Raw genomic sequence first — 25,518 nt, 5'->3', positions numbered from 1 at the left:
TTGTTTCTACACCCTATAACTCAATGACTAAATGCACAGATGATGTTTCAAGTCAGAACCGATCTTTAGACATAATCTGAACAAATCATTTCAACCCCATAACCTGAAGCTCCAGTTCCTGATGGGAACTCCATTCATTGTGTTCCACTAAGGAAAATGCATTTTCAATAAGAATCTCTGGGAGTGTCTACAAAACCATAGCTAACATCGCAACCATATGTCGAGGTGTAATGCTTCGTTACTTTAAGCCATGTTATGGCACCTGCCATTTCCCCTGTTCCTATTTTGCTATAAAAATGCTTCTATCCACACTCCCAATGTTACGTTTTTTCTGAAAATCTTTTAATATAATTGGATGTATGTCACCAGATTCACATCAGTTGCTTTTCCAAGTTATATTTTTGCAATGAAATGTTCACATTCTGCTTAGCTCCTATTATAATAATAATAATAATACATTTTATTTATGGGCGCCTTTCAAGAGTCTCAAGGACACCTTACAAAAATTGAGCATGTATAGGAAAAACATGTAAGGGGAATGAAATAAATAGTAGAGACATGACTAGTACACAAAGTAAAGACAGAATTCAATACAAAACACAGCATGAGGCAATTAATGCACAGATGAAAAGGGACGGGGACGTGGGGCTAAGGATAGGCAGAGGTGAAGAGATGGGTCTTGAGGCGGGACTGGAAGATGGGGAGGGACACGGAATTGCGGATCAGTTGGGGGAGGGAGTTCCAGAGCCTGGGAGCTGCCCTGGAGAAGGCTCTGTCCCCAAAACTGCGGAGGTTGGACTTGTGGATGGAGAGGAGACCGGCTGATGTGGATCTGAGGGACCGTGAGGGTTGGTAGGGGGAGAGGAGGTCAGTGAGATATGTGGGGGCCAGATGGTGGAGGGCTTTGTAGGTGAGGACCAGGATTTTGTAGGTGATCCGGTGGGAGATGGGAAGCCAGTGAAGTTTTTTGAGGACTGGAGTGATGTGATGCCAGGATTTGGTGTGGGTGATGAGTCGGGCGGCTGCGTTCTGGACCAGTTGGAGTCGGTTGATGTAGGTGGAGCTGATGCCAAGGAGAAGTGAGTTGCAATAGTCCAGTCGGGAGGAGATGAAGGCATGGATGAGTCTTTCAGCAGCAGGCGGTGTGAGAGAGGGTCTGAGTTTGGCGATGTTGCGGAGATGAAAGAAGGAGGTTTTAATGACATGGCGGATGTGAGGCTCAAGGGAGAGGGTGGAATCAAAGATCACGCCAAGGTTGCGGGCCTGGGGAGATGGGGAGACAGTGGTGCCGTCGATGGTGAGAGTGGGGTTATTGATTTTGCTGAGTGTGGCTTTGGAGCCTATGAGGAGGAATTCTGTCTTATCGCTGTTGAGTTTGAGGAAATTATGTTGCATCTATTATGAAGTCTACCTCTTTCCTGCTGATTTGTTTAAAATTATAAAGGTTTTGTAAACCAATTTTTTCCCTCATTTTTTAATTTCCTTTTATATTTGCATTTTATTCCCTCTTTTCTCATTTCTTTTCATGAAATGGCATTCACCTCTGGGCAAAAATCTGTATCCTGTTCATCTGGACATTATTATTCTGTTTTATTTTGCACTGTTATGGTACTAAAGTAACTAGATGTCTTTAAATCTATTCCACTTAATTCAAAATGCCACACTTTCTGTGGGAAAGCAAGTCAGAGTGAGATCCTAAAAGGCAGCAATGTTTAAAGAGCAATTTCTGTCAGGTACTGGACCTTCAAGTCTTGAAATATAAATAATTGGTTCACATTATGAGTGTTAGGTCAGAGGTTATATAGATAGAGTGGATGTGGAGTGGATGTTTATTGTAGTGTAAGTGTCTTGGACCAGAGGTCATAGCCTCAGAATTAAAGGACGTTCTTTTAGGAAGGAGATGAGGAGGAATTTCTTCAGTCGGAGGGTGGTGAATCCGTGGAATTCATTGCCACTGAAGGCTGTGAAGGCCAAGTCAATGGAAATATTTAAGGCAGAGATAGATAGATAGATTCTTGATTAGTACTGGTGTCAGGGGTTATGCGGAGAAGGTGCGAGAATGGGGTTAGGAGGGAGAGATAGATCAGCTGTGATTGAATGGCAGTGTAGACTTGATGGGCTGAATGGCCTAATTCTCTCCTATTTTTTTTAATCAACTTATGAACAGTCTAGGAGCAGAGTTAAACAGTTTTGGAGTTATTTTACTGATAGGATGGAAACATGTGGAATACAACTGGGTTAATAAAGCATCCCCTTTTTGAGAGGCCAGTTTTAACAGGCAATTTAGGGTCCAATTGCTGACTACCATTATTTGAATTTTCCTTGGATGCAAAAGTAAAAGATTTGGCATTTGACCACAGACCAGAAGCATTTCATGTGCAGTTGCTTCTGACTAAATACCAGGCAGCCTTTTTAATAAGTGCTAGCAGTCAGTTTAAATGGCACTTATCCTCATAAGAACCCTTGAATACTTATTTCTATCTCTTGGTTCAGTTTCCTTACAAATTAATGCCTTGTACTAAACTCAGATCGAGGCGATGTTTCTGCTGAAGGTACCATCACGTCAAGTTCATAAATTCTATGAGCAGGATTAGGCCATTCGGCCCATCAAGTCTACTCTGCCATTCAATCACGGCTGATCAATCTTTCCATCTCAACCCCATTCTCCTGCCTTGTCCCCATAACACCTGACACCCATACTAATCAAGAACTCCAGACTCTTGCAGAAATTGTCAAAAAACATATCTTTATATGGTGTCCACACATTTAGCTTTCCTTTCCAAATAATCAGATATGTTTAATTTTCCAAATCACTTTTTTTTTGTTTAATTTTATTTTGAATCTGAAAAAATAACCAAAAAATTGAATGATTTCATAATGAAATGAGACTGAGGCCTAGAAGTCGCAGCACAATGCCACAGCGGTAGAGTTGCTGCCTTACAGCACCAGAAACCCGGGTTCGAGCCTCACTACAGGTGCTGTCCGTATGGAGTTTGTACGTTCTCCCCGTGACCGCGTGGGTTTTCTGCGGGTGCTCTGGCTTCCAACATTCCAAGGACATACAGGTTAATTGGCTTTGGTAAGTTGTAAAAAAAAATTGTCCCTATTGTGTAGGATAGTGTTAGGGTACGGGGTGATCGCTGGTTGCCGCGGACTCGGTGGGCCGAAGGGCCTCTTTCCACGCTGCATCTCTATCATTTACAGTCTAAAGTCCAAAGTTGCAAAGACCATACTGAGGTATATACAGTGGTGCATAGTAGCCCCCTCAATATTCTTTTGGAGAGTTCTACACAGCATTAGGTTGCAGAATAGGGCTCGCATAATTTGTGATTGCAAAGGTCCTTCCACAGTATGGTCCACTGTTGCAAAGGTAAACAGTTAAGTCTTGAATAGTTATGGGAGGATTGAGGTTTCGGGCAGGGAATCCGAATCTCAAGGTCCAAGTCATTGGGAGTGAGCAGCTATAAAACAGGCTACTGTGGGTTGGAAAGTGTTGGTTTGGTAATTGTGGATATTGACAATAATCAGAGTAATGAAGGGGATCCATCAATCTCATCAATGGGAGAAGGTTGGCCTTAATAGGGGGAAGTAGGAAGCAACCTTCTGATGTGGCTAGTTGCAGTGAATCACACAGCAATGGCTATATTTTGTGTTGGAGATTTTTGGGCAGTGTAGAACATCTGGCCAGAGATTGGGAAGTTGTCAAGATCTGGGCCAGAAATTGGAGTTACTGTAAGTTGTTGAGAATATGGTAATGTCCATGGGTCAGGCTAGACGTAATGGGCATCAGGCAGGAGAGACAAGATGTAATAAAAATGAACTGCAGATACTGGTTTATACCAAAGATAGACACAGAATTATGCAATAAATCAGCGGAATGTCTGGAGAAAATGGATAGGTGACAGCTGGTGGTAGGGGCTCCAGTGGCAAGGATCGGCCTTATGATCAGAGGGGGGTATGGTTTGATCTACTGATGGGTGGCGATGTGGGTATGATTGCTGAAGAGGGTCAGTGCGGAGTAGATGGTGTGCTCAGTGGCAAGGCCATTGGCTAGTGGAGAGGAGGGGACAATGATTTTGCAGGGTCCATGGGATTCCCAGAAGCAGAACTCTCAGGCAAGTAACAAAAGTCAACTTCACAAGTGTAATGAATACCTTCTTCTGAATGAGTAGCCCACACCATCTGCAAAACCACACATAATGAATGAGAATCACGGAAATAGTTTAAAGATGCGCTTTCACAATGTTGATATTACTGTGCATGTTTGACCATGGAACTTGCTGTAGGGCCACCCATATAAGTGGTATGCTACGTGTTAAAAATTCAAGCCCTACCAATCGTGGAAATGGATTTGAGTACCTCTGAAAACTACTGCAAGTATGTTGGCCGACAACATTGGAAGGTTGGAATGCAATGGAGAGACATTTTGCTTTGAAGGTAGATATGGCTTTGAAAATTTACCAGAATTATACTAGAGGTAAATGGTGAAGTAAACTGGAAAAATAATAAGCAAGATCCAAAAGTTGTTTGTTCTAGTACAGAAATCCAAAATAAGAAGACTCAATCTAGAAATGAGGTCTGACCCAATAGGAGTGAAATCCACAAGCATTTAGAGGCAGTAGGAATCTGATGCTCTTTCTCATGGATCCAGAATTAGTTGAAATTTAAAAAAATTATTAGATTTGTAGTGGATAGGAATATCAAGATATATGATGCAAGTTGAGACAAGTGGATTTGACATGCAGAACACCCATGGTCAAAGAATATAACAATTGTGAGATGATGCAAGGGTCTCTCTTGTACTCATGGACAAGACTTTATGCTTAGTTTAGTTTAGCGATACAGCATAAAAACAGGCCCTTCAGCCCACCAGGTCAATGCTGCCCATCGATCACCCATTAAGATGCTGCTATTGTGAGCATAAGCTGGCGTTATCACTTGCTGTTGGCTTTTGTATTCTGTCATATTTATTTTGTTGAATTTGCCTTTCCACACCTCAAACCAATCACATAACGAGTTAACTTTGCAAACACTGCAATATAATATCTGTAAGAATAAATTTAATTCAGCTGTTCATCTAACTGAATCTTTTAAACCAGTTAAGTCGAGTCTATATATTGTAGATCAATCGAGGCCAAATCACACCTCTAATTAATGTATTTGTAGTGTATTTCACACAGGTTGCAGTATGTACATTACTGGCCTAATTCATATTATCTAAAGAAGGTCTACTTTTATTGACCTAGGCGGGCTAGAGGGGGGAAATGATCCCATTTTAGGTATTCCAGCCTTGTCATAATGGATTAATTGTTGTGGGGATAATTGGTAAAGAAAGTTATTACAGTTTTATAGAAGTCAACCACATTTTGATGTGAGGGCCAACTAAATTAAGTTGCACCAGTGAAACTGAGTTTTTTTTACAGAAACTTCATGGGACTTCTTCAAAAGGCTGGAGCACTTTAATCAGGTATGTAGCGAAGATTTGATTGCTGACAAAGAAATGGGATAAAACTTTTATTAATGTATCGTAGATTGTTTTTTTTTTTGAGCATTCACTGGAGATATGGTTACATTCAGGGGACATGATATGTGAGAGAATCTGGTCTGGTCGCAGAAATAGCTTACTTAAGTGAAAGAAAGGAAACGGCAGCTTTAAGTCAGGGAGTCCCTGTCTGTAACACCCAGACAGAGGTAAGCCGGGGCTGTGAAAAAACAAAAATTCAATTTTCAAGTCTGCAAAATACAGTGAACTCTTTTATAACTGGACATATCAAATTTGTTATGATAGCAAAGCCAGCTCTATGGCAACTGTTGTAATGTAGTGGAGCTGACTGCCCAGGAAGGATGGGGAAAGCCGTTTTGTTTGTTGTTTCTGGCAGGGCTTGCTGGCTTAACTCACTCTTATTCTGTAGGGGGACCTTTGAGAGCATTCTTTTCCATACCAGAAGCCCTGCCAATCTGGCAGGGCTCATCGCTGCTCCCACACCTCCTCACAACACCCTCCCCATCCTATTTTCAGCTGTTTGCCACCAAAATGTCCGATCTCCCCAAACGCAGTGGCTGAAGTTAATGGAAAAAATTAAGTGCGCATGGCACGTCGCAGAAATTTGTTGCATTGCTTAACAAGGCTTCCCCTCTATAAACAGCTCTTGTAAACCGCTGTGCACAGCTATCTGCCGTACTTCTTATTCACTGCCGCAGTGCCAAGCGTGAAACCTTTTGATCATTTTCTCCAACTAAAGTGAAAATAATGAAGGTTTGGTTTACAGGTAGATTTTGACACTCAGCAATTTTGTGTTTAATTCCGTAATGAAAGCCACATTGGGATTTCTGTTCAGTGAGTGCTGATGCCTGTAATAAACTTGCCAGTTAGACGAGGGTTCTGATGAGATGACTGGAAAATACAAAATAGCAACTGTAGGGATAGTGTTTTTATCCAGTTCACAATCTGTCAAAAGCATTGTGCTCTGTGAGTGATATGTTAATGTTTTCACTGGGTCCGCCCATATTCTACATGTCCCGCATAGTTGCTGCTATGAGTCACTGACAACTCAATGGATTTTCTGTGTCCAAAATATAATGAGCTTATCTAAGTTCCTGTTTATTCAGTGATTGGTGTTATTTGATACTGGGATGTGTAATGCCAAATTCTTCCAACGATATCAAAATTTGACATTGATGGATGTTCTTAAATGATGATAGGAAGATCTGGCTGGGCATCTGCATTATAAACCAAACCACTGATTTTATTCGGAGTCTTGCAAAAGAAGGAGAACAAAGTTCTTATCTATGGTGCAAAAATTGTGCATCTTTTTAATCAACAAAACAACTTCCATTTTCTTTTCGGGCTGTCAGAATGGAAGGCGCAAAATTTGAATTTAGGTGAATCACATCTTTTAGTTCAGCTAACCAGCGTAGCAAAATTGTTCATCCAATTATAACACATATCAGAAGTAAAAATGCAGAATGCAGAAATATCTAAATATGCATTGTGATAATTTGAAATCTACTTTCACAGAGAATGTCAGAAGTTGTGGTTTATTGATACCAAGCTAGGTTTGGGGTAAATACTCAGCCTAGAAAATATAGTCTGAATTATCCCAATATGGAGGATAATACTAATGCCTCATATACCTTGTTCGTAAAGTGCTCAAGGAGCCCATTAAGCTCTTTGATGCTGCAGGGCTCATCGTAATCTGTGGTTGTGTGTAGGAAGGAACTGCAGAAGCCGGTTTAGACCGAACATAGACACAAAAAGCTGCTGTAACTCAGCGAGACAGGCAGCATTTCTGGAGAAAAGGAATAGGTGACGTTTTGGGTTGAGACCCTTCTTCAGACTGAGAGTCAGGGGAAAGGCAAACGAGAGATATAGACGGTGATTATAGAGAGATATAGGACAAATGAATGAAAGATATGCATAAAGTAACGATGATCAACGAAAGGTAGTAATCCTGTGCTAATCCTGATTTTGGACATTTCACTGCCGGGAGGCATCTTGAGATTCCATAGTGAATCCACCCCCTCTCACACCCACCACCTCTGATTTACTGTTAAAGTAAATAAATAGGAAATGATGGCCAATTCACATGTGAGTTCCAAAAATGCAGTTCTTTCAGACATGTTCTCATGCCAGGATTACTTCATGTGAAGATTTATCTGAACTGTGTCGCTCAGAGTTTATTTAAATTTTTTGAAAGTGTGCACACTGCTGGCGGGGGGGGGGGGCTCAATACGTTTAACTGGTGGATGTGGAGGTTCTGTGCGTGTGTGTGTAAGCACTCGTGTGGAACTGTCTGCTCAATCTGGCAGTCAAAACCACAGACAGACAGGCCTGAGGTCAGCCGGTACACGGGGCTGCACTTTGAAGTAACAGTGCAATTCTGCACTTTTTCAGTTCACTTGTTAGATAAAGAGCAATGGTGAGACATTTAGCTTTTAAAATATGTGACCAACCTTTTGCTGTTTCAAATTATTTAGAATAAATCTGAGGTGGGTGAGGGGGGGAGGGGTTACAAAATCCAATAAGATTTGCTTTTTGAATTGTTTAGTTCAGTTTAGTTTAGTTTAGAGTTACAGGGTGGAAACAGGCCCTTCAGCCCATCAAGTGCACAATGAACAGGAACACCAGGAACAATTTACAGAAGCCAATTAACCAACAAACCTGTACGTCTTTGGAATGTGGGAGGAAACCGAAGCAGCCGGGGAAAACCCACACGGTCATGGGGAGAGCGTACAAACTCCGTACGGACAGCACCAGTAGTCAGGATCAACCCAGGTCTCTGACGCTGTAAGGCAGCTATTCTACCACTGCCTCACTGTGCAGCCCATAATTGCTTGTAATAAAATGGTAAACTTTCCTTTGGATGCATCTCTGCAAATATAGAGCAACGTGTGTTCAGGTTAACACGTGCCCCATCAAAATCCAAAGATTTATTTTGCAAGGCAAGGCAAGGCAAGATGATCAGTTGTCGTTGTATTTGCACTGTCAGCATTTCACTCTGGTATGGAAAATTCTAAACCACAGCAACTGACGCACAGTAACAAATGTTGTACCTGAAAACAAGCAGATGCCACCCACATGTTCAGCGTTGCAATGAACTTCCACAGTTGAACAGCCACAAAGCAAAGAAAATGTACAGATAGGGACCTTGAGATACAGCTGCCAGTTGAAGACATGATTGTGTTACTAAGGTACAGCCATTGATACAACAAACATCATCATATTTTGGAACAGAATAGCCTTCATGGAACTTGAAGTTGAATGAGGTTGATAAAAAGGACATTTGTATAGTTTGATCAAGATGCCTGAATGAGAGGTGATGTGATTGGAATAAGTCGTCAACCAGATTCACTTGCAGCTTTACCAACACCGAACAAAATTAAGACCAAGCCAGAGAACATAGGTTTAAGGTGTGGGGGGATTTAATAGGAACCTGAGTGATAACATTTTTACGCAAGTGGTGGGTGTATGGAACGAGCTGCCAGAGGAGGTAATTGAGGCAGGTACTATTGCATCGTTTAAGAAACATTTAGGTAGGTGCATGGATTGGACAAATTTAGAGGGCTATGAGCCAAATGCATGCAGGTGGACTAGTGTGGATGAGGCATATTGGTCGGTGTGGGCAAGTTGGGTTGAAGGGCCTGTTTCCACTCTTTAATGTTCTATGACGAAGCTATAATTGCAAACTTCATTTTCTCCTGTCTTGCAATTGATCAATGACACCGTCATTGCAGTTATCCCAATGAAATTAAGCAGGTGGGCAGGGCAGAAATAACATCTCTAATTGACAATTTTAATGGCAAGGAAAATGTTCAAAAAATGCAGAAAGAAAGAACTGCAGATGCTGGATTACACAAAAGGACAAACGTGCTGGAGTAATTCAGCAGGTCAGGCAGCATCTCTGGAGAACATGTTCAGTCTGAACAAGGTTCAGAGATGCTGCCTGACCCGCTGAGTTACATCCATTAATGAATTAGTTTTGCATCCAAAAGTATTTGCGTCACATTGCCCCGATCGAGCTGTAGATTTATATATATCATTGGCCAGGCGGTTCACCAATGTGCGTGGACAGACCTTGTTTGCAAAAGTAGATTTGAACTTCTGCCAATTTCAGGTTTCACACTTGGTAGTTTGCTTGGGAAGCTTTTGAAAGTGAGATAACATGAGTTCATGGTCTGCATGTTCGTGTTAGTGTAAAAGACAAGGTGGGCAGGAGTATGGAACCCCTGGATGACCAAAGACATTAAGACTGCACTGCTCCAGGGATTCACGTGATCCCAGCTGCTTGTACCTGACCCCTGCCTTCTTTTTATTGACCAGTGTCTCAGACCTTAAGAAGAAAGGTCTCGTCTTCATCTGAAGAAGGGTCTCGGCCCAAAACGTCACCCATTCCTTCTCTCCAGGGATGCTGCCTGTTCCGCTGAGTTACTCCAGCTTTTTGTATCTATCTTCAGCATCTGCAGTTCCTTCCCCTACATGGACCACAGCAAGCTTATTGATAAGGTTCCACATAGTAGACTGGAAGACTCACTTCACTGTAACAGTCGGACAGCACCATTACATATCCTGGATGCCACAAAGGAGACAATCAGATTCAGGATGGATGCAGACAGGTCCCAAATTCAGTCAGAAGGTCATAAGATCATAAGCAATTGGAGTAGAATTCTCCATTCGGCCCATCAAGTCTACTCCGCCATTCAATCATGGCTGATCTATCTCTCCCTCCTAACCCAATTCTCCTGCCTTTTCCCCATAACCTCTGATACCTGTACTGATCAAAATCTATCTATCTCTGCCTTACAAATATCCACTGACTTGTCCTCTACGGCCTTCTGTGGCAAAGAATTTCACATATCCTCTGACAAAAGAAATGTCTCCACATCTCCTTCCTAAAAGAACGTCCTTTAATTCTGAGGCTATGACGTCTAGTCTTGGACTATCCCACTAGTGGAAACATCCTCTCCACATCTACTCTATCTACCCCTTTTCACTATTCTGTATCTCAATGAGGTCCCCCCTCATTCTTCTAATCTCCAGCGAGTACAGGCCCAGTGTCGACAAAGGGGAACATGCATGGTAGAGAGATGCATGACTGCACAGTGGATTTGAGCTTTGTGCTATAATTGGCATTGAAATGGGAGGAAAAAGCCACAGTTCCACTTATAATAGATATGCACCTGACATTGGGACTGTCAGGCGTGCTAACGTGGACCACCTACACTCTGTACAGTTTCATTTGGAAATGATGGCAATGATCTACTGTGGCAAAAATAAGGTTAAAACCAAAAGAATTTACACAAAATTGTCCAATTTATAGGCAATCAAGCTTGGTTTAAACGAAGATAGACACAAAAAGCTGGAGTAACTCAGCAGGACAGGCAGCATCTCAGGAGAGAAGGAATGTCTGAAGAAGGATCTCCATCCGAAACGTCACCCATTCCTTCTCTCCAGAGATGCTGCCTGTCCCGCTGAGTTACTCCAGCTTTTTGTGTCTATCAAAGTTTTATATCACTTTATTGGTTGAAATACTTAATTAGCCTTCTGCCCCAATTGCATCAAAACACTTTCTCTTTTATAAATTCTCGTGCAACTTTAGTTTTCCCATATTTGCAACCTTCTCGAGTCTAGATGCCAGAATATTGCTTCCATGAATCAGACCCTGGCCTCCTGAGCCTCCCATTCTAATCTAATCCACATTCAGTGGCAGTCTTCACTCAGCGGGACTTCCACTCCCTGGAACCGTCCCCATAAATTCCTCCACTTCACTGCGCCTCATGATCTTTTTTTTAAAATTTCTGCTGCCTTAAGACCTCGGCTATTTTGGCGTTGGCATGGTGGGATAAGTTGCAGTTAATTTCAGAAACGTTTCCAGCAGTCTCCTGAAATGAAACAGAGTAAATGAATAAACAAGCGAGCGGTGCTTTGAAATTTGTTTGCCGTGGCAATAGATGACTTTGAGCAGGATGCGAGTTGATTTCAAAGGACCACCGTTGCTCATTCGCAGAGTCAATACAGTTAACCGGATAAATACTTTGCACACAGAGGACGTTTTGTACACAGGGGGTTTCTCCACACCTCCCAACTTGTTGTTTACAGCATCGGGCAAGATGCTACCGTGGTAGGAATGGGTGGCGGTCAGTGGTACCAGTTTCACACTGGTTATAACGGTCTGAGGTTCTTGGACTGTGTCTGCAATATTTTATTTTCCTTTGGGGTCAGGTTCATGCCAGTAACACATTCTAGTAAATTTCCACAGCTGAGAAGGCTTTCCATAATAAATAGTTCATGAATAGACAAACAGCAGGAAATCACACAAGCAAATTTGCATCAAAGTTATGAATTGGAAGGAAGATTAAGGGAGATGATACATAGTAAAGCTTACCAGCTAATGACTTCAGTGGAAGACCATGACCCTGTTGAGGTTGGGGAATTGGGAGAAGCTCAGTAGCTTGCAGTAAACCTGCAGCAATTTGCGAGTAGGCATGAATTGTGAGGGTGGATGTAGGGATGGAGGGACTTAACAAAGGAGGAAAGCAAAGCCGAATGGCTAACATTCTTGTTGAGTTTCCTCTACCTACCCCCATATAAATAATATTAAATTCAGCGTTTTTGCATCTCTTCCTCTTAGTTGGCAAATTTACTGAGAACACGGTGCACGAAATCGATCCTGAACACTCACTGCATAAATTAATCAGTTCCCTGCATAAATTAATCAGATTCCTGCGTAAATTAATCCGATTCTTGCATACCGGTAATTAATCTATTTATGCGTAGATTAATCAGTTTCCTGCATAAATTAATGTTTCCTGTGTAAATTAATCAGTTTCCTGCCAGATTCAGAGAAGTCTGCTAGAAGGCCTCAATCCAATTTTTTAGGCAGTGCATGATTAAATGGTGTAAGTTGGCCATCTTTTAACAATGAAATCATCCTGCTTTTACCTAATGAGGTGAGATACATCTCCTCTAATGTACTAATAACTGGCAGAAATTTCTAATTTTTTTTTTAAGTAACAGGTGGCAAGGTAGCAGAGTGGTAGAGTTACTGTCTTACAGCGCCAGAGAGCGGGGTTCGATCCTGACTACGGGAGCTGTCTGTACAGAGTTTGTACGTTCTCCGTGTGACCAGGTGGGCTTTCTCCGGGTGCTCCGGTCTCCTCCCACATTCCAAAGACGTATACGTTTGCAAGCTAATTGGCTTGGTAAAATTGTAAATTGTCCCTAGTGTGTGTAGAATAGCGTTAGTGTGCGGGGATTGCTGGTCGGCACGGGCTCGGTGGGCCGAAGGGCTTGTTTCTGCACTGTATCTCTAAATAAACTAAACTAAAGTAAGAAGCAAAAGAAACCAAGGAAAATCATGATGATTAGGACACCAGCTCTGAAGCACTAGTGGTTATTATCCACTTAGGGGTTTAAAAATTGCACTAATGTAAGTGAGTCAAGGCTGATTTAATCTTTTGTACCATCCCTCTTTCAATTTTATTAATTTCTTATTGAGCTGGGAGACTTCAAACTGAAGCAATCCTAACTTTAAGACTGCCAACATTCTTTTGCCCCACATTAACTCGGGACATATGGATTTACTCAAAGATTTGCTTATGGTGCAGGTGGGTGTGTGCCTGCGATCCCGCAGCAGATCAGCACCAGACTTAACTGCTGCCTAATTAAGTCCATAAATTCTCAGGATTGACTTGTCAGCAATTAATCCATAATAGCAAATAACCAGGTAACACTCAACTCGAGTATTATAAGACTGTGGTTTCGCAGAAATGTTATGGCATGCTCAGTTAGCAAAACAATATGAACCAAACCAAATGGGTTGAAATGGAGTTGGGAAAATTATTGGTGCCACAGGGGTGTGTCCAGGATTGAAACTGGGAATGGTAAACAGATCCAATGTGGATACATATTCCACTGATGGGGCGGTGAGCCCAGGGAAAGCTGACTGGAACCACATTGTGATGCCCGAATGCTTTCCCATGCTGAAAGTATATCGATTTCCTATGGCATTGTTTGTCAATGGGTGTAACTGGTTGGGATTTTTTTAATTCCCACCAAACATTGTCCCAGAGGTTTGTCTCCCTGCACCTCCATATGAATTCCCTCCCCGATGGAAAAGTACAGAGTATAAATGGGGTGGATGTTATAACTATCCATATTCTCTATCTCTCTGCTCAAAAATTTACCTGTTCAGAAAAGGGAAGATAGATACTATTCAGAAAAGGGAAGATAGATACAAAAAGGTGGAGTAACTCAGCAGGTCAGGCAGCATTTCTGGAGAACCAGGAATAGGTGATGTTTCCGGTTGAGATCTGAAGAAGGGTCTTGACCTGAAACATCACCTATTCCTTTTCTTCAGGGATGCAGCCTGACATGCTGAATTACTCCAGCTTTTTTGTGTCACTCTTTGGTTTAATGCAGCAGCTGCAGGTCCTTCCTACCTATGTTCAGAAAACGGTACTATTTCAATAGGGCATTGATAAATAGTGAAGTCTTCGATGATTGCCATCCAGTTAATCTCACAGCCTCAATCTTGCTTGATTGCTGACAAATTTTGCTTCCTTTGGTGCCTAATTAATACGTTGCGGCAACATTTTAATTTGTGGATAAGTGATGCGTTGTAAGTTTGCCGTTGTCATAATGGGTGCCAGGAAGAGAATTGTGGCTAATTCTTGGCTCTGCTCACTTCCCAAATAAAAAAAATCAGGAAATCTCCTTAACCACAGTATCTTTTTCTTTCTCTTGAGAACACAAAGCTTTCTTTGCAAGGGTACAGATTTCTCCAGCCCATTCATAGATTGCAACTAGAGGAGTGCAGGCATACTCCAAAACTCCAAATCTGGTAGAAGCTAGTGTTCGGGAGTATGTTTCAATTGAACCTCCTTTTACAGCAAAGTGTATGGACATCACTTAGCATTTGTACACGCCCTATGGTTTTGATTGGCATCCCAGTCGCACAGCAATTTTTGATATGTTTTTAGCGTTGTCTATGTAAAACTCCAAAATAGTGCAAACATGTTTAGTTTTTTTTATTGATGGTATGTATAGTCCTTTTTTGCAATTCATCTATTCTCCCTACCTTTTTCTTGAAGTCATGCACAAATGGTGACACAATGGCACAGTGCCGCAACAGTAGAGTTGCGCCTTACAGCGCCAGACCCGTGTTCGATCCCGACCACGGGTGCTGTCTGTGTAGAGTTCGTACTTTCTTCCTCTGACTGCGTGGGTTTTCTCCGGGTTCTCTGTTTTCCTCCGACATCCCAAAGATGTGCAGGTTTGTAGGTTAATTGGCCCCTATAAATTGCCCCTGGTCTGTAGGATGCGAAAGTGGGATAACATAGAACTAGCGTGAATGGGTGATCACTGGTCATCGTGGATTCGGTGGGCTGAAGGGCCTGTTTCCATGCTGTATGTCTAAAGTAAACTAAGCTACACCACTGGCAGAGTGGGCAGTCAACACCAATAATGTTCCAGTGATTATATTGGAGCTCAAAAAATGTCAATTCTACGATGATCCCTGTACAGATTCCCAGCTCCACTGGGAAATACAAAGCTGAGATAAAACTTCCTTATTGCAAACGCAGCTGACATTGAAGGGTCCCAACCCAAAAGGTCATATCCATGTTCTCCAGAGATGCTGCCTCACCCGCTGAATTACTCCAGCATTTTGTGTCTATCACTGACAACTTTGGTGTGGGTTGTGGAAGTAATCTAGTACTCCACCTCTCCAGAGTCCAATCCCTTTTTGTTGTCCCATTGCACTGTACTGCCTCAAAATGACTAGTAGTTCGAAATTGCTTGAGGTGGTCAAAAAGCAAATCACTTCATTTCTGAGAAAGACAATATGCATCTGAACAACAGGGACACTCCTCTTTCACTGTGTCTTGTCTTCCTGAAATAAACAGAAAAACAGTCTTGATGTCATTCCAAACAGCCGGTTTTGTAGGTTAATTGGCTTGTGTAAAAAGAATGTCCCTAATGTGTAGAGAATAGATGAGAAAGTGGGATAGCATAGAACTAGTGTGAATGGGTGATTGATGGTTGATATGGACTTGACGGGCCGAAGAGCCTGTTTCCATGCTGTATCTCTAAAACTAAAAACTAAGCAGGGCGGCACAGTGGCGCAGCGGTAGAATAGCTGACTATATGCCCCTGTCCCACTTAGGAAACCTGAACGGAAACCTCTGGAGACTTTGCGCCCCACCCAAGGTTTCCGTGCGGTTCCCGGAGGTTGCAGGTGGTTGCCAGAGTTTGCAGGTAGTGGAAGCAGGTAGGGAGACTGACAGAGCCCGCAGCACCGGAGACCCGGGTGCGATCCCAACTACGGGTGCTGCCTGTACAGAGTTTGTACGTTCTCCCCGCAACCTGCATCGGTTTTCTCTGAGATCTTCGGTTTCCTCCCACACTCCAAAGACGTACTGGTTTGTAGGTTAATTGGCTTAGTATAAATGTAAATTGTCCCTAGGGTGTGTAGGATAGTGTTAATGTGCGGGTATCACTGGTCCGTGCAGACTCGGTGCTGTATCTCGAAACTACACTCAACTAAAGAAGCTTTAAGTGGCAGAATGAGATCAGAAAGTGGAAATGGGGAGCCATGTAATGAAAAGCCCATATTGTTAGCAACAATTTAGCAACAACGAGCAAATTAGCAGGTTTGCAGAAAGCAGGAGGAAGAATGTCTAACTCTGCCTCCTCCGCTTTCATTGCCAAAGGATGACAGGACTGTATCTTCATCATTAAACAAACCTTCAATGGTGCCACTCGACGCTACTCCTATGAACTGTAACCCTCTGTAAGGTTAGACTGAAACAAAAATGTAAACAAAAACATTGCAACAGAGGTTGAAATGGTTGCTAGTCACGTTGCTAAGCAATATAATACCGCACTTTGGCTCCCTGCACTGCAGAGACTGAAAGGCTGCATTAATGGCAAGTATTTGTCATATGACCCTCATTACTGTTCATCTGAAAGTTATTTCAGGAAAGAACGACTGACTTTCTCTGCGATCAGGCAACGTGCCATTGTATGATCATAAAATTCAAATATTCCGATGTGACACATTAACACTTTGTGGTTTTTCCTTCTCATGCTGGCTGCTGTTGCTGTTTTAGAAACATACAAACACTTGTAGTAGCATGTTTTAGTTGTAATTAAGATGTTTATGAAATTGTAATAAGTCTATTAGAGTAGGAGAGATTAAAAGGCATGCGCATGTGTACACACACACACATATGCACACACACACACACACACACACACACACACACACACACACACACACACACACACGCGCACACACACACAAACACACACACACACACACACGCACACACACACAAACACATATACACATGCACAATCCACTAAAGTGTATTAGCATGCACACACATATACACACATACACATGCACACATACACATAGATACACACACACACACACACACACACACACACACACACACACACACACACACACACACACACACACACACTCACACACTCACTCACACTCATACACACACACACACACACACACACACACACACACACACACACACACACACACACACACACACACACACTCACACACACACAGAGTAACATATGCACAATACACTAGATTAAGTGGATTACTTAGCTGGCTTCATGAAGGCGTGTGCAATTATTCTGTCAGCTCCAGCAAGTACTGATTCCACACTTATTTTTATTCTAAATGCAGGCTTTTTTAAGTACTGCTTTTTACTTTCTTGCAAGGCCAGGTTTGTATCTATTGTTTGATGGTTTAATGATCAGAAACAAGCAGGAGGTTATTGAAGAAGATTTTGACTGTCATTCTGAATTAGAATAATAGTCAAATATTCACATTTCAATCAAAGATTGTCACCAAGAAATAAGCTGGAAACCTCTTTCCACATAAGTCAATACCACAGGGAATGCTTCATGTAAATGATATCAGTGTAAAGATAAGCTAGGGAATCATTTAATGGAGATAAGAATCGAGGATTAATCTGATAGATTCTCGTGGGGAAAATTTAGAAGAAACTCATAGTATAAATTCTGAACAGGACTGTTTGTTTGCGGTATATTCTGTGCAATACGTACATTTGATGCATAGGTTTTACAAAATATATCATAAATGACATACAAATCTTTACTTCACAAAATCAAAGAAATATGTCTGAGGCAGTGAACTATGTTCTGTGAAGATGTTAACTCTGATAGATCAAATGGACTTTCCTCTTTCCATATTTGTTGGCTGGTGTGGCCGGCATGTTGGCCGGCGTGGACTAGTTGGGCCGAAGGGCCTGTTTCCACGCTGTATGACAGGCACTATGACTCTACTTACATTTTTATTAGAGATGGAAAAATATTTGACAGTCTTTATCTCACCCTCGAGTGTTAATAAATATGGAGATAAATGTTGTCTTCTCAAAATGGCTACCTGTGGTACACCAAACTGTTTTTAAGGGCTTTCAGCGTTTAAATTATCTTTTAGGATGCTCTGCTATTTTTGCCAAGCACTAGGTGTGCTCTATCCACCAATATTAGTCATAAATATTTTAACCCATGGTCCTTGAAGGAACTGTGGAAAAAAATACATTATGTTAAATATTTTCTGAAGCAATTGATGAAAACTATTTTCTCTCCTTTGCCTGGATGCGCCAACCCCCAATTGCAATGACCATTCCTGAGGTAATTCAGCACAGTTGACCATTTGCCCCTCAGATGTTGAGTTGCAACCCTCAACCTCAGACATCAGCTGCAGCAGTAGTTTGCACCAAAGATTACACTGACTCACCAGTGGTCTGCAGTACTGCTGTACCCACCTAGTACACCATTTAGTGTACAAGAGAATTTGCAGCCTTTAGTAACCGCCGACATAGTACAGTGGGGAAGGCTTTGGCCAACAGACCACACACGGAGCTTTGTTCGATCTACTACATAAGCATTCTTCCCTAACTTCTCTGCATCCTGTGAGTTGCAATTTCTCTATCTCTTGATGCCTAAATAAGCATGAATATTTCCAGGTCAGAACATTTGTGAACTAAAGGGCTAATGTGAACATTTTGCTCTAGGCCGCTGCAGAAAGCACAAATATTAAAATCTCCAGTCTCTTTAAACAAAGACAAAGGGACTGTTGTTGACAGCTCAAACCCATAAGCAGGAAGGTGGGATGGTGTTACTGCTGCACAACAGCTGTGTGGCAAGCAGTAGCTGGAGATGATGGTGACCACTCATGGTATAGCATGCTTGGAATCAAACTGTGTTGAACATCCAAATCTGTTTGAAAATCAGTAGACCACCACTGTTTAATTGTGGTGCCTATTAATACTGAAATATTAATAAAACTTGCTGAGTGTGAACCTAATTTAAATGATATGGTGAATTATGGTTTCAGTTCCCATTTTTAAACAAAGGAAAGTGTAAAGAACCTCAAACGAACTGTTTACAAACGAAATCTCCCAAAATTGAAATAGAGATTAGTGTTAATTATCAAAATTGTTGTATCTTCCATCCTGCCTCTGACTGTTTTGCCACACAGGATGTGTAGAGAATATGTGACTGACAGATGAAAATCTCCAGCCCTTGAATTAGCTTTCAGTCCAATCTCACCACTATGGCAATCAATAATGATCAACAATTTATATTTATGTAATGCCCCTGCTTCTCATTTTCTTGCTTTCCTTTGTGATTTAAGTCCTGTTGTGTCTTATTAGATTACTCATCTTCCTGATGCACTAAATGTACACTGAAGTTAACATAAGTTGTAACAGGGATGCTTTAAGGAAGATGGCTTTTACATCATACAGTTTTCCCTACTATCATTGTGATATACACTTTGTGAGTCTGTGAGTTAGTACCACATTAGGGGCAGCATGGTGGCGCAGCAGTAGAGTTGCTGCCTTACTACACCAGAGACCCAGGTTTGATCCTCACAATGGGGACTGTCTGTACAGAGTTTGTACGTTCTCCCCGTGACCTGCGTGGGTCTTCTCCAGGTGCTCCGGTTTCCTCCCGCACTCCAAAGGTTTGGAGGCTAATTGGCTTCAGGGAAATTGTAAATTGTCTCTAAGATGTGTAGGATAGCGTTAGTGTGCAGGCATGAAATCAGTGGCCCGAAGAGTCTGTTTCAGCGCTGCATCTCAAAACTAAAACCAAAATGTCATAAAACTTGGCTTTTTAATTTCTGCCATTAAGCAAGCAGGACAAGCTATGCGCATTGAAGGTATCATTATACAACCAGAAAATAGCATTGGTGTAAGGGTGAATGGTGCCAGGAAGTATCCAGGCCATTGGGCAGAAATACACCAGGAAATGTGTGCAGACATGACAAAATGCACATAAAATTGCATGCTTTGTGCAATTAAAGCTTAAAAATCAGGCTCGAGTGGATTTTCTCTATTCCAGTGCCTCGGCAATGGTTCCCCAAGGAGAGAAGGTAAACAGTATGTTTGCTGTCCTTTCTCTGCCACCTCGGTCCGAAGAGTTGAGGTGATTACTGTTCTCTGATTAATGGTTCCTCCTTGGGGATAGAGTATGCAGCTTTCACTTGTGGAGGGCAGGATGTGAGTGTCTGGCAAATTAGTCTCTTTTCCCAAAAAGTAGTTTAACCAAAAGATGAAGTAATGTAAACTGGATCCGAATGGACTTATAGATTTGCATGATTTCTTAACAACATGAATTAAATTCAAATGCAATGGTAGTGTTGCAAAAAAAACATGGGTGTGATAATATTATATCGTTCACAAATATTTAAGTACTATATTTCTCTAGAGAAATAGTAACTTTAATTTTTGTGCTAATGCATTAACATAGGACTTTTCTACAAATAATTAGCTCTGGGACGACATGTACTTCAGCTAACGTTTTATAAAAACTGCTCAAAGATATAGATTTGATTTACCAGCTTTGAATCAAACTGGAAAAGAACATTGTATCGGATCAGGGTCTAGGAACAAGGAAATGCAGATGTTAAAATATAGAAACATGAAAAATAGGTGCAAGAGGAGGCCATTTGGCCCTTCGAGCCAGCACATGTGAACATGGCTGATCATCCACAATCAGTAATCCGTGTCTGCCTTCTCCCCATATCCCTTGATTCCGCAAGCCCCTAGAGCTCTATTTAACTTTCTTTTAAATTCATCCAGTGAATTGGCCTCTACTGCGTCTGTGACAGAGAATTCCACAAATTCGCAAATCTCTGGGTGAAAACGTTTTTTTCTCATCTCAGTTTTAAATGGCCTCCCCTTTATTCTTAGACTGTGGCCCCTGGTTCTGGCTTCCCCCAACATTGGGAACATTTTTCCTGCATCTATCTTATTCAGTCCTTTTATAATGTTATATGTTTCTATAAGATGCCCTCTCATCCTTCTAAATTCCAGTGAATACAAGCCCAGTCTTTCCAATCTTTCCTCATATGACAGTCCCTCCATCCCGGGGATTAACCTCGTGAACCTACGCTGCACAAAGTACTCCAGATGTGGTCTCACTAGGGCCCTGTACAACTGCAGATGGACCTCTTTACTCCTATACTCAAATCCTCTCGTTATGGTGGCCAACATGCCATTAGCTTTCTTCACTGCCTGCTGTACCTGCTTGTTTACTTTCAGTGACTGATGTACAAGGACACCCACGTCTCGTTGCACTTCACTTTTTCCTAATCTGACACCTTTGAGATAATAATCTGCCTCCTTGTTCTTGTCGCCAAAGTGGATAACTTCACATTTATCTACATTATACTGCATCTGCCATGCATCTGCCCACTCACTCAACCTGTCCGTCACCCTGCAACCTCCTAGCATCCTCTTCGCAGTTCATACTGCCACCCTGCTTTGTGCATCTGCAAATTTGCTGGTGTTCTTTTAATCCCATCATCTAAATAATTAATATATATTGTAAATAGTTGCGGCCACAGCACCGAGCCTTGCGGCACTCCACTCACCATTGCCTGCCATTCTGACAAGGACCCATTTATTCCTACTATTTGTTTCCTGTCTGCCAACCAATTCTCTATCCATATCAATACCCTACCCCCAATACCATGTGCTCTAATTTTACCCACTAATCTCTTGTGTGGGACCTTATTAAAGGCTTTCTGAAAGTCCAGATACACTACATCCACTGGCTCTCTATCATCCATTTTACTTGTCACATCCTCAAAAAATTCCAGAAGAGGAATACACAAAATTTTGGTTTACACAAAATAACACAAAGTACTGGAGTAACTCGGCAGGTCAGGCAGCATCCCTGGAGAACATGGATGGGTGATATTTCGGGTCGAGACCTTTTTTCTGAAAAAGGGTCCCGACCCAATACATCACCTTTCCATGTTGAGTCTGAACAAGGGTCCCAACGCAAAATGATACCTATCCATGTTCTCCAGAGATGCTGCCTGACCTGGTGAGTTACTCCAGCACTTTGTGTCTTTCCTTGGGAAAACCACCATCTGCAGTTCCTTGTTTCTACATTTTATCTGCTTTACAGTCTTGGTCTTCAAATATTGGTGTTCTGTTTGTTGCGATGGACAGCAGTTAAAGATTAGAGCTCCAATATTTGAAAATAAAAATCTACGATGTAGCTGGGAGTTGTTGCTGTAGCATTGACTGCATGGCAGATTCTATCTCTAAGCCAACCATTAATGAGTAAACAAAACAGTCTGTATAATTATAGAGTCATTCAGGCAGTCTGTGGCCACAGAGGTGGGAAAGTTCATAAAATTAAAACTGTTTTAATGTTGGAGTAGTGATCATTGTAGGGAGGGGAAAGTCCTTACTTGACGTCTTGTGCTTGCTTGCCTCACTGACAAAATCTATAGATTTGCTTAGTGTAGGCAGAATCTCTGTACATCAGATAAAGGACCGATAAGCAATAAAATCCTTTCCCCAACCAACAGTACAGGAAGTCTCACATCAACTTTTCACGTTTAGCATTATTGTACAATTTAAAGTAACTGGTGAAGTGTTCAAATAAATTATTTAGTTGCTTAAATACCACAAGAGCCTAAAATAACTGATGTTGGTTTTACTGCTGTCAACATTCTGAGGCAGAAGATGTGAAATTATTATCAGTTAAAAAGGCTCTGAATGTTTCTAAAGCTGTGGATGAGGAAATAAACTGGTGAGCTTCACTGTTTTTAATTCACTGCCGCAGTTATTTTACTCAATTCTCTATTGTTTTATACAATTCTTGACAAACTAATTTCATGCTTGGTGCAAAGTGGCAACAGTTTTGAAAATTGGTCTGTGAAAATAAAATTTGGATCAGATCATTCCTTTTATAAGTTCATGTCATAGAGGCAGAATTAGGCCATTTGACTCATCGAGTCTATTCCACCATTCCATCATGGCAGATCTCTTTCTCTCTCAACCCCATTCTCGTGCCTTCTCCCCATCACCCCTGACACCATATAATAATCAAGAACCTGCCAATCTCCGCCTTAAAAATACCCATTGACTTGGCCTCCACAGCCGTCTGTGGCAATTAATTCTACAGATTCACCATCCTCTTATTAAATAAATTCTTCCTCATCTCCATTCTAAAGGTATGTCCTTTTATTCCGAAGCTGTGCCCTCTAATCCTAGACTCTCCCGCTCGTGGAAACAACAATTCAATAATTTTAAATGAGCATCGAAAATAATTCAAATTAATGGAATCATGATTTGATGTTTGTTATGGCCCATAAGGACAAAGACTTTGTCTCTGTGTGTAATGAACCATTAAACTAGACAAGGGAATGACTGTACACTATCACTTCTGAGATTCTTATTTTTATAAAACACCTCTGCCAATTCAGCTGCTCATTCCTGATGCAATTATTGATAGAATTTGTTTAAGAAGGAACTGCAGATGCTGGAAAATCGAAGGTAGACAAACGTGCTGGAGAAACTCAGCGGGTGCAGCAGCATCTATGGAGCGAAGGAAATAGACAGGGCTTCGGCCTGAAACATTGCCTATTTCCTTCGCTCAATAGATGCTGCTGCACCCGCTGAGTTTCTCCAGCACTTTTGTCTACCTGTTGATAGAATTCATCTGCCATGTAGGTTCATAATCCTGAGCTCATCGACAAATCCATCCATTAGACAGTTTGCCATGTGCCATATTCATATGAGAGAGAGTAGGTTGTTGGGAAGGATGTGGGGGGGGATAGGGGAAGAGGAGGATGCGCAAAGACAAAGAGTAATGAGATGTGCGTGTGGTAGCTCATGTATCATATTTGTGGAGAGAGGGGTTGTGAAGCTGCAAATTAGAATTAGGTTTGTTATTGTCACGTGTACTGAGGTACAGCGATTTTTTTTTGCAAGGTATCCAATCAATTCAGATCACACTCTACATAAATACAACTAATCCAAACTTAATGGCCAACACACTGGTACAGCGATAGAATTGTTGCCTTTCAGACCAGGGTTAAACCCTGTCTACAGGTGCTGTCTGTACAGAGTTTGTATATTTTGCCTGTGAGCAAGCGGGTTTTCTCCGGGTGCTCCGGTTTCCTCCCAACACCCCAAAGACGTACAGGTTTGGCTTCTGTAAATTGTAAATTGTCCCCAGTGTGTAGGATAGTGCTAGTGTATGGGGTGATTGCTGGTCGGCGCGGACTCGGTGGACCAAAGGGCCTGTTTCCGTGCTAGTCTAAAGCATAAACTCAAGTACAATAGGTAGAATGAAGGGTAAGATACACAGCAAAAAAAATAGTTATCAGCATTGTAGCGCACCAGTTCCAGAGATAAAGTCCAATGTCCGCAATGGTATAGATCAGACATTGCCTCAGCTTATGGAAGAACCACTCAGAAGCCTGGGGACAAATTTAAGACTATTCATAGCATTTGAAAAAAACAAAGACAGTTGTCACAGGAAGATACCCGGAATGGAAAGGATCTGAACCTGTCCAGAGTATCACTCTGAGACAAATTGCCCTCGCAGTCACTGATAATCCCGTCATTTTACTGTGTAATGCATTGCTCCACAGGAAGTTCATAGTAGTCAAGAAAATAAGTAGTGTTTGTACAGCTTAAACTAATCAGGCAAAAGGTTTTTACAACTGGTGCAAATTTTTAGCTGTAGTTTTTTTTTGCATCTGATTTGCATCTTACCTTTCACTATTGTAGGAATGATGCCTATGGCATATTGTATATCAGTTGTTTGCCAGCATTTACATTTTTTAACTCATTTGTTAGAAAGGAGTTAACAACATCTCTTGTGTTATTTTTGTGTTTAGAAATGATACACATGAACACTTACCTAGATGAAGGGTTTAGTTTAGTTTAGTTTAGAGATACAACACGGAAACAGTGCCCTTCGACACACCGTGATCACCTGATGACTCTAGCCCTAAGTTATACCACTTTCTCAGCCGCTCCCTGCATATTAGGGGGGCAATTTACAGCAGCCAAATAAGTCACAAAGCTACACATCTTTGGGATGGGAAACTAGAACATCCAGAAGAAACCCACATGGTCACAGTGAAAACATGCAGACTCCACATTAAATCCAAAGTCAGGTTCGAGCCCGGGTCTCCACCAGCTCTATCAGCTGCATCACTATATTCCCCCAAGTTATGCCACTGGATTGTTGCAACAAATTGGCTGGACTGCCATCAAAAGCTTGGAAAAATAATGGCTTTTGGCAAAAATCCAACATGCTTTTCTTATAGCGTGCACAGAATATTCAATAAATTATTAGCCACATGATGTTTCAAAAACTATTTTAAGATCTGATCCCAAAATACAATTTGCAAACTTCAATGTTTCCAATTTTTATCCAACTTTCCCTTTTCCAATTGCTCTCTCATTCATCCAATTGGCACTTGTATACTTTTCATTTTTCCTCTCTACCTTCATTGCAATTGTGTCAGCTGTCCCAGGGTAATGAATGGGTTCCTTTTCTACAGGTATCTGTGAGTCAATCTTGTCTGTAAGCCAGAAAATACACAAAAATCCCTCAATATGATACGTATACCTGCAGAATATTGTAGTGAATGGCATCATAAGCACAAAGGACTACAAAGAAAGAACAATGACTAA

The 25,518-nt window shown here is 41.6% G+C and overlaps 1 protein-coding gene across 3 annotated transcripts in view; it reads left to right on the top strand.

The window, feature by feature from the left end:
• The window catches only part of nfatc2 (nuclear factor of activated T cells 2), a 124,254-nt gene that overhangs the window by 88,855 nt on the left and 9,881 nt on the right, over positions 1–25,518 (top strand). For 2 of the 3 annotated variants that reach the window (XM_033041551.1, XM_033041549.1), the window contains exon 10: positions 5,424–5,467. The exons of the other annotated variant lie outside the window; for it this stretch is intronic. In XM_033041551.1, the coding sequence (XP_032897442.1) occupies positions 5,424–5,467 (44 nt within the window). The remainder of the gene's footprint in view (positions 1–5,423; positions 5,468–25,518) is intronic. 3 annotated transcript variants of the gene reach the window in all.

The sequence above is a fragment of the Amblyraja radiata genome, chromosome 23 (assembly GCF_010909765.2).
Source record: "Amblyraja radiata isolate CabotCenter1 chromosome 23, sAmbRad1.1.pri, whole genome shotgun sequence".
Taxonomy (NCBI): Eukaryota; Metazoa; Chordata; class Chondrichthyes; order Rajiformes; family Rajidae; genus Amblyraja; species Amblyraja radiata.
This window is presented reverse-complemented; position numbering and strand designations above follow the sequence as displayed.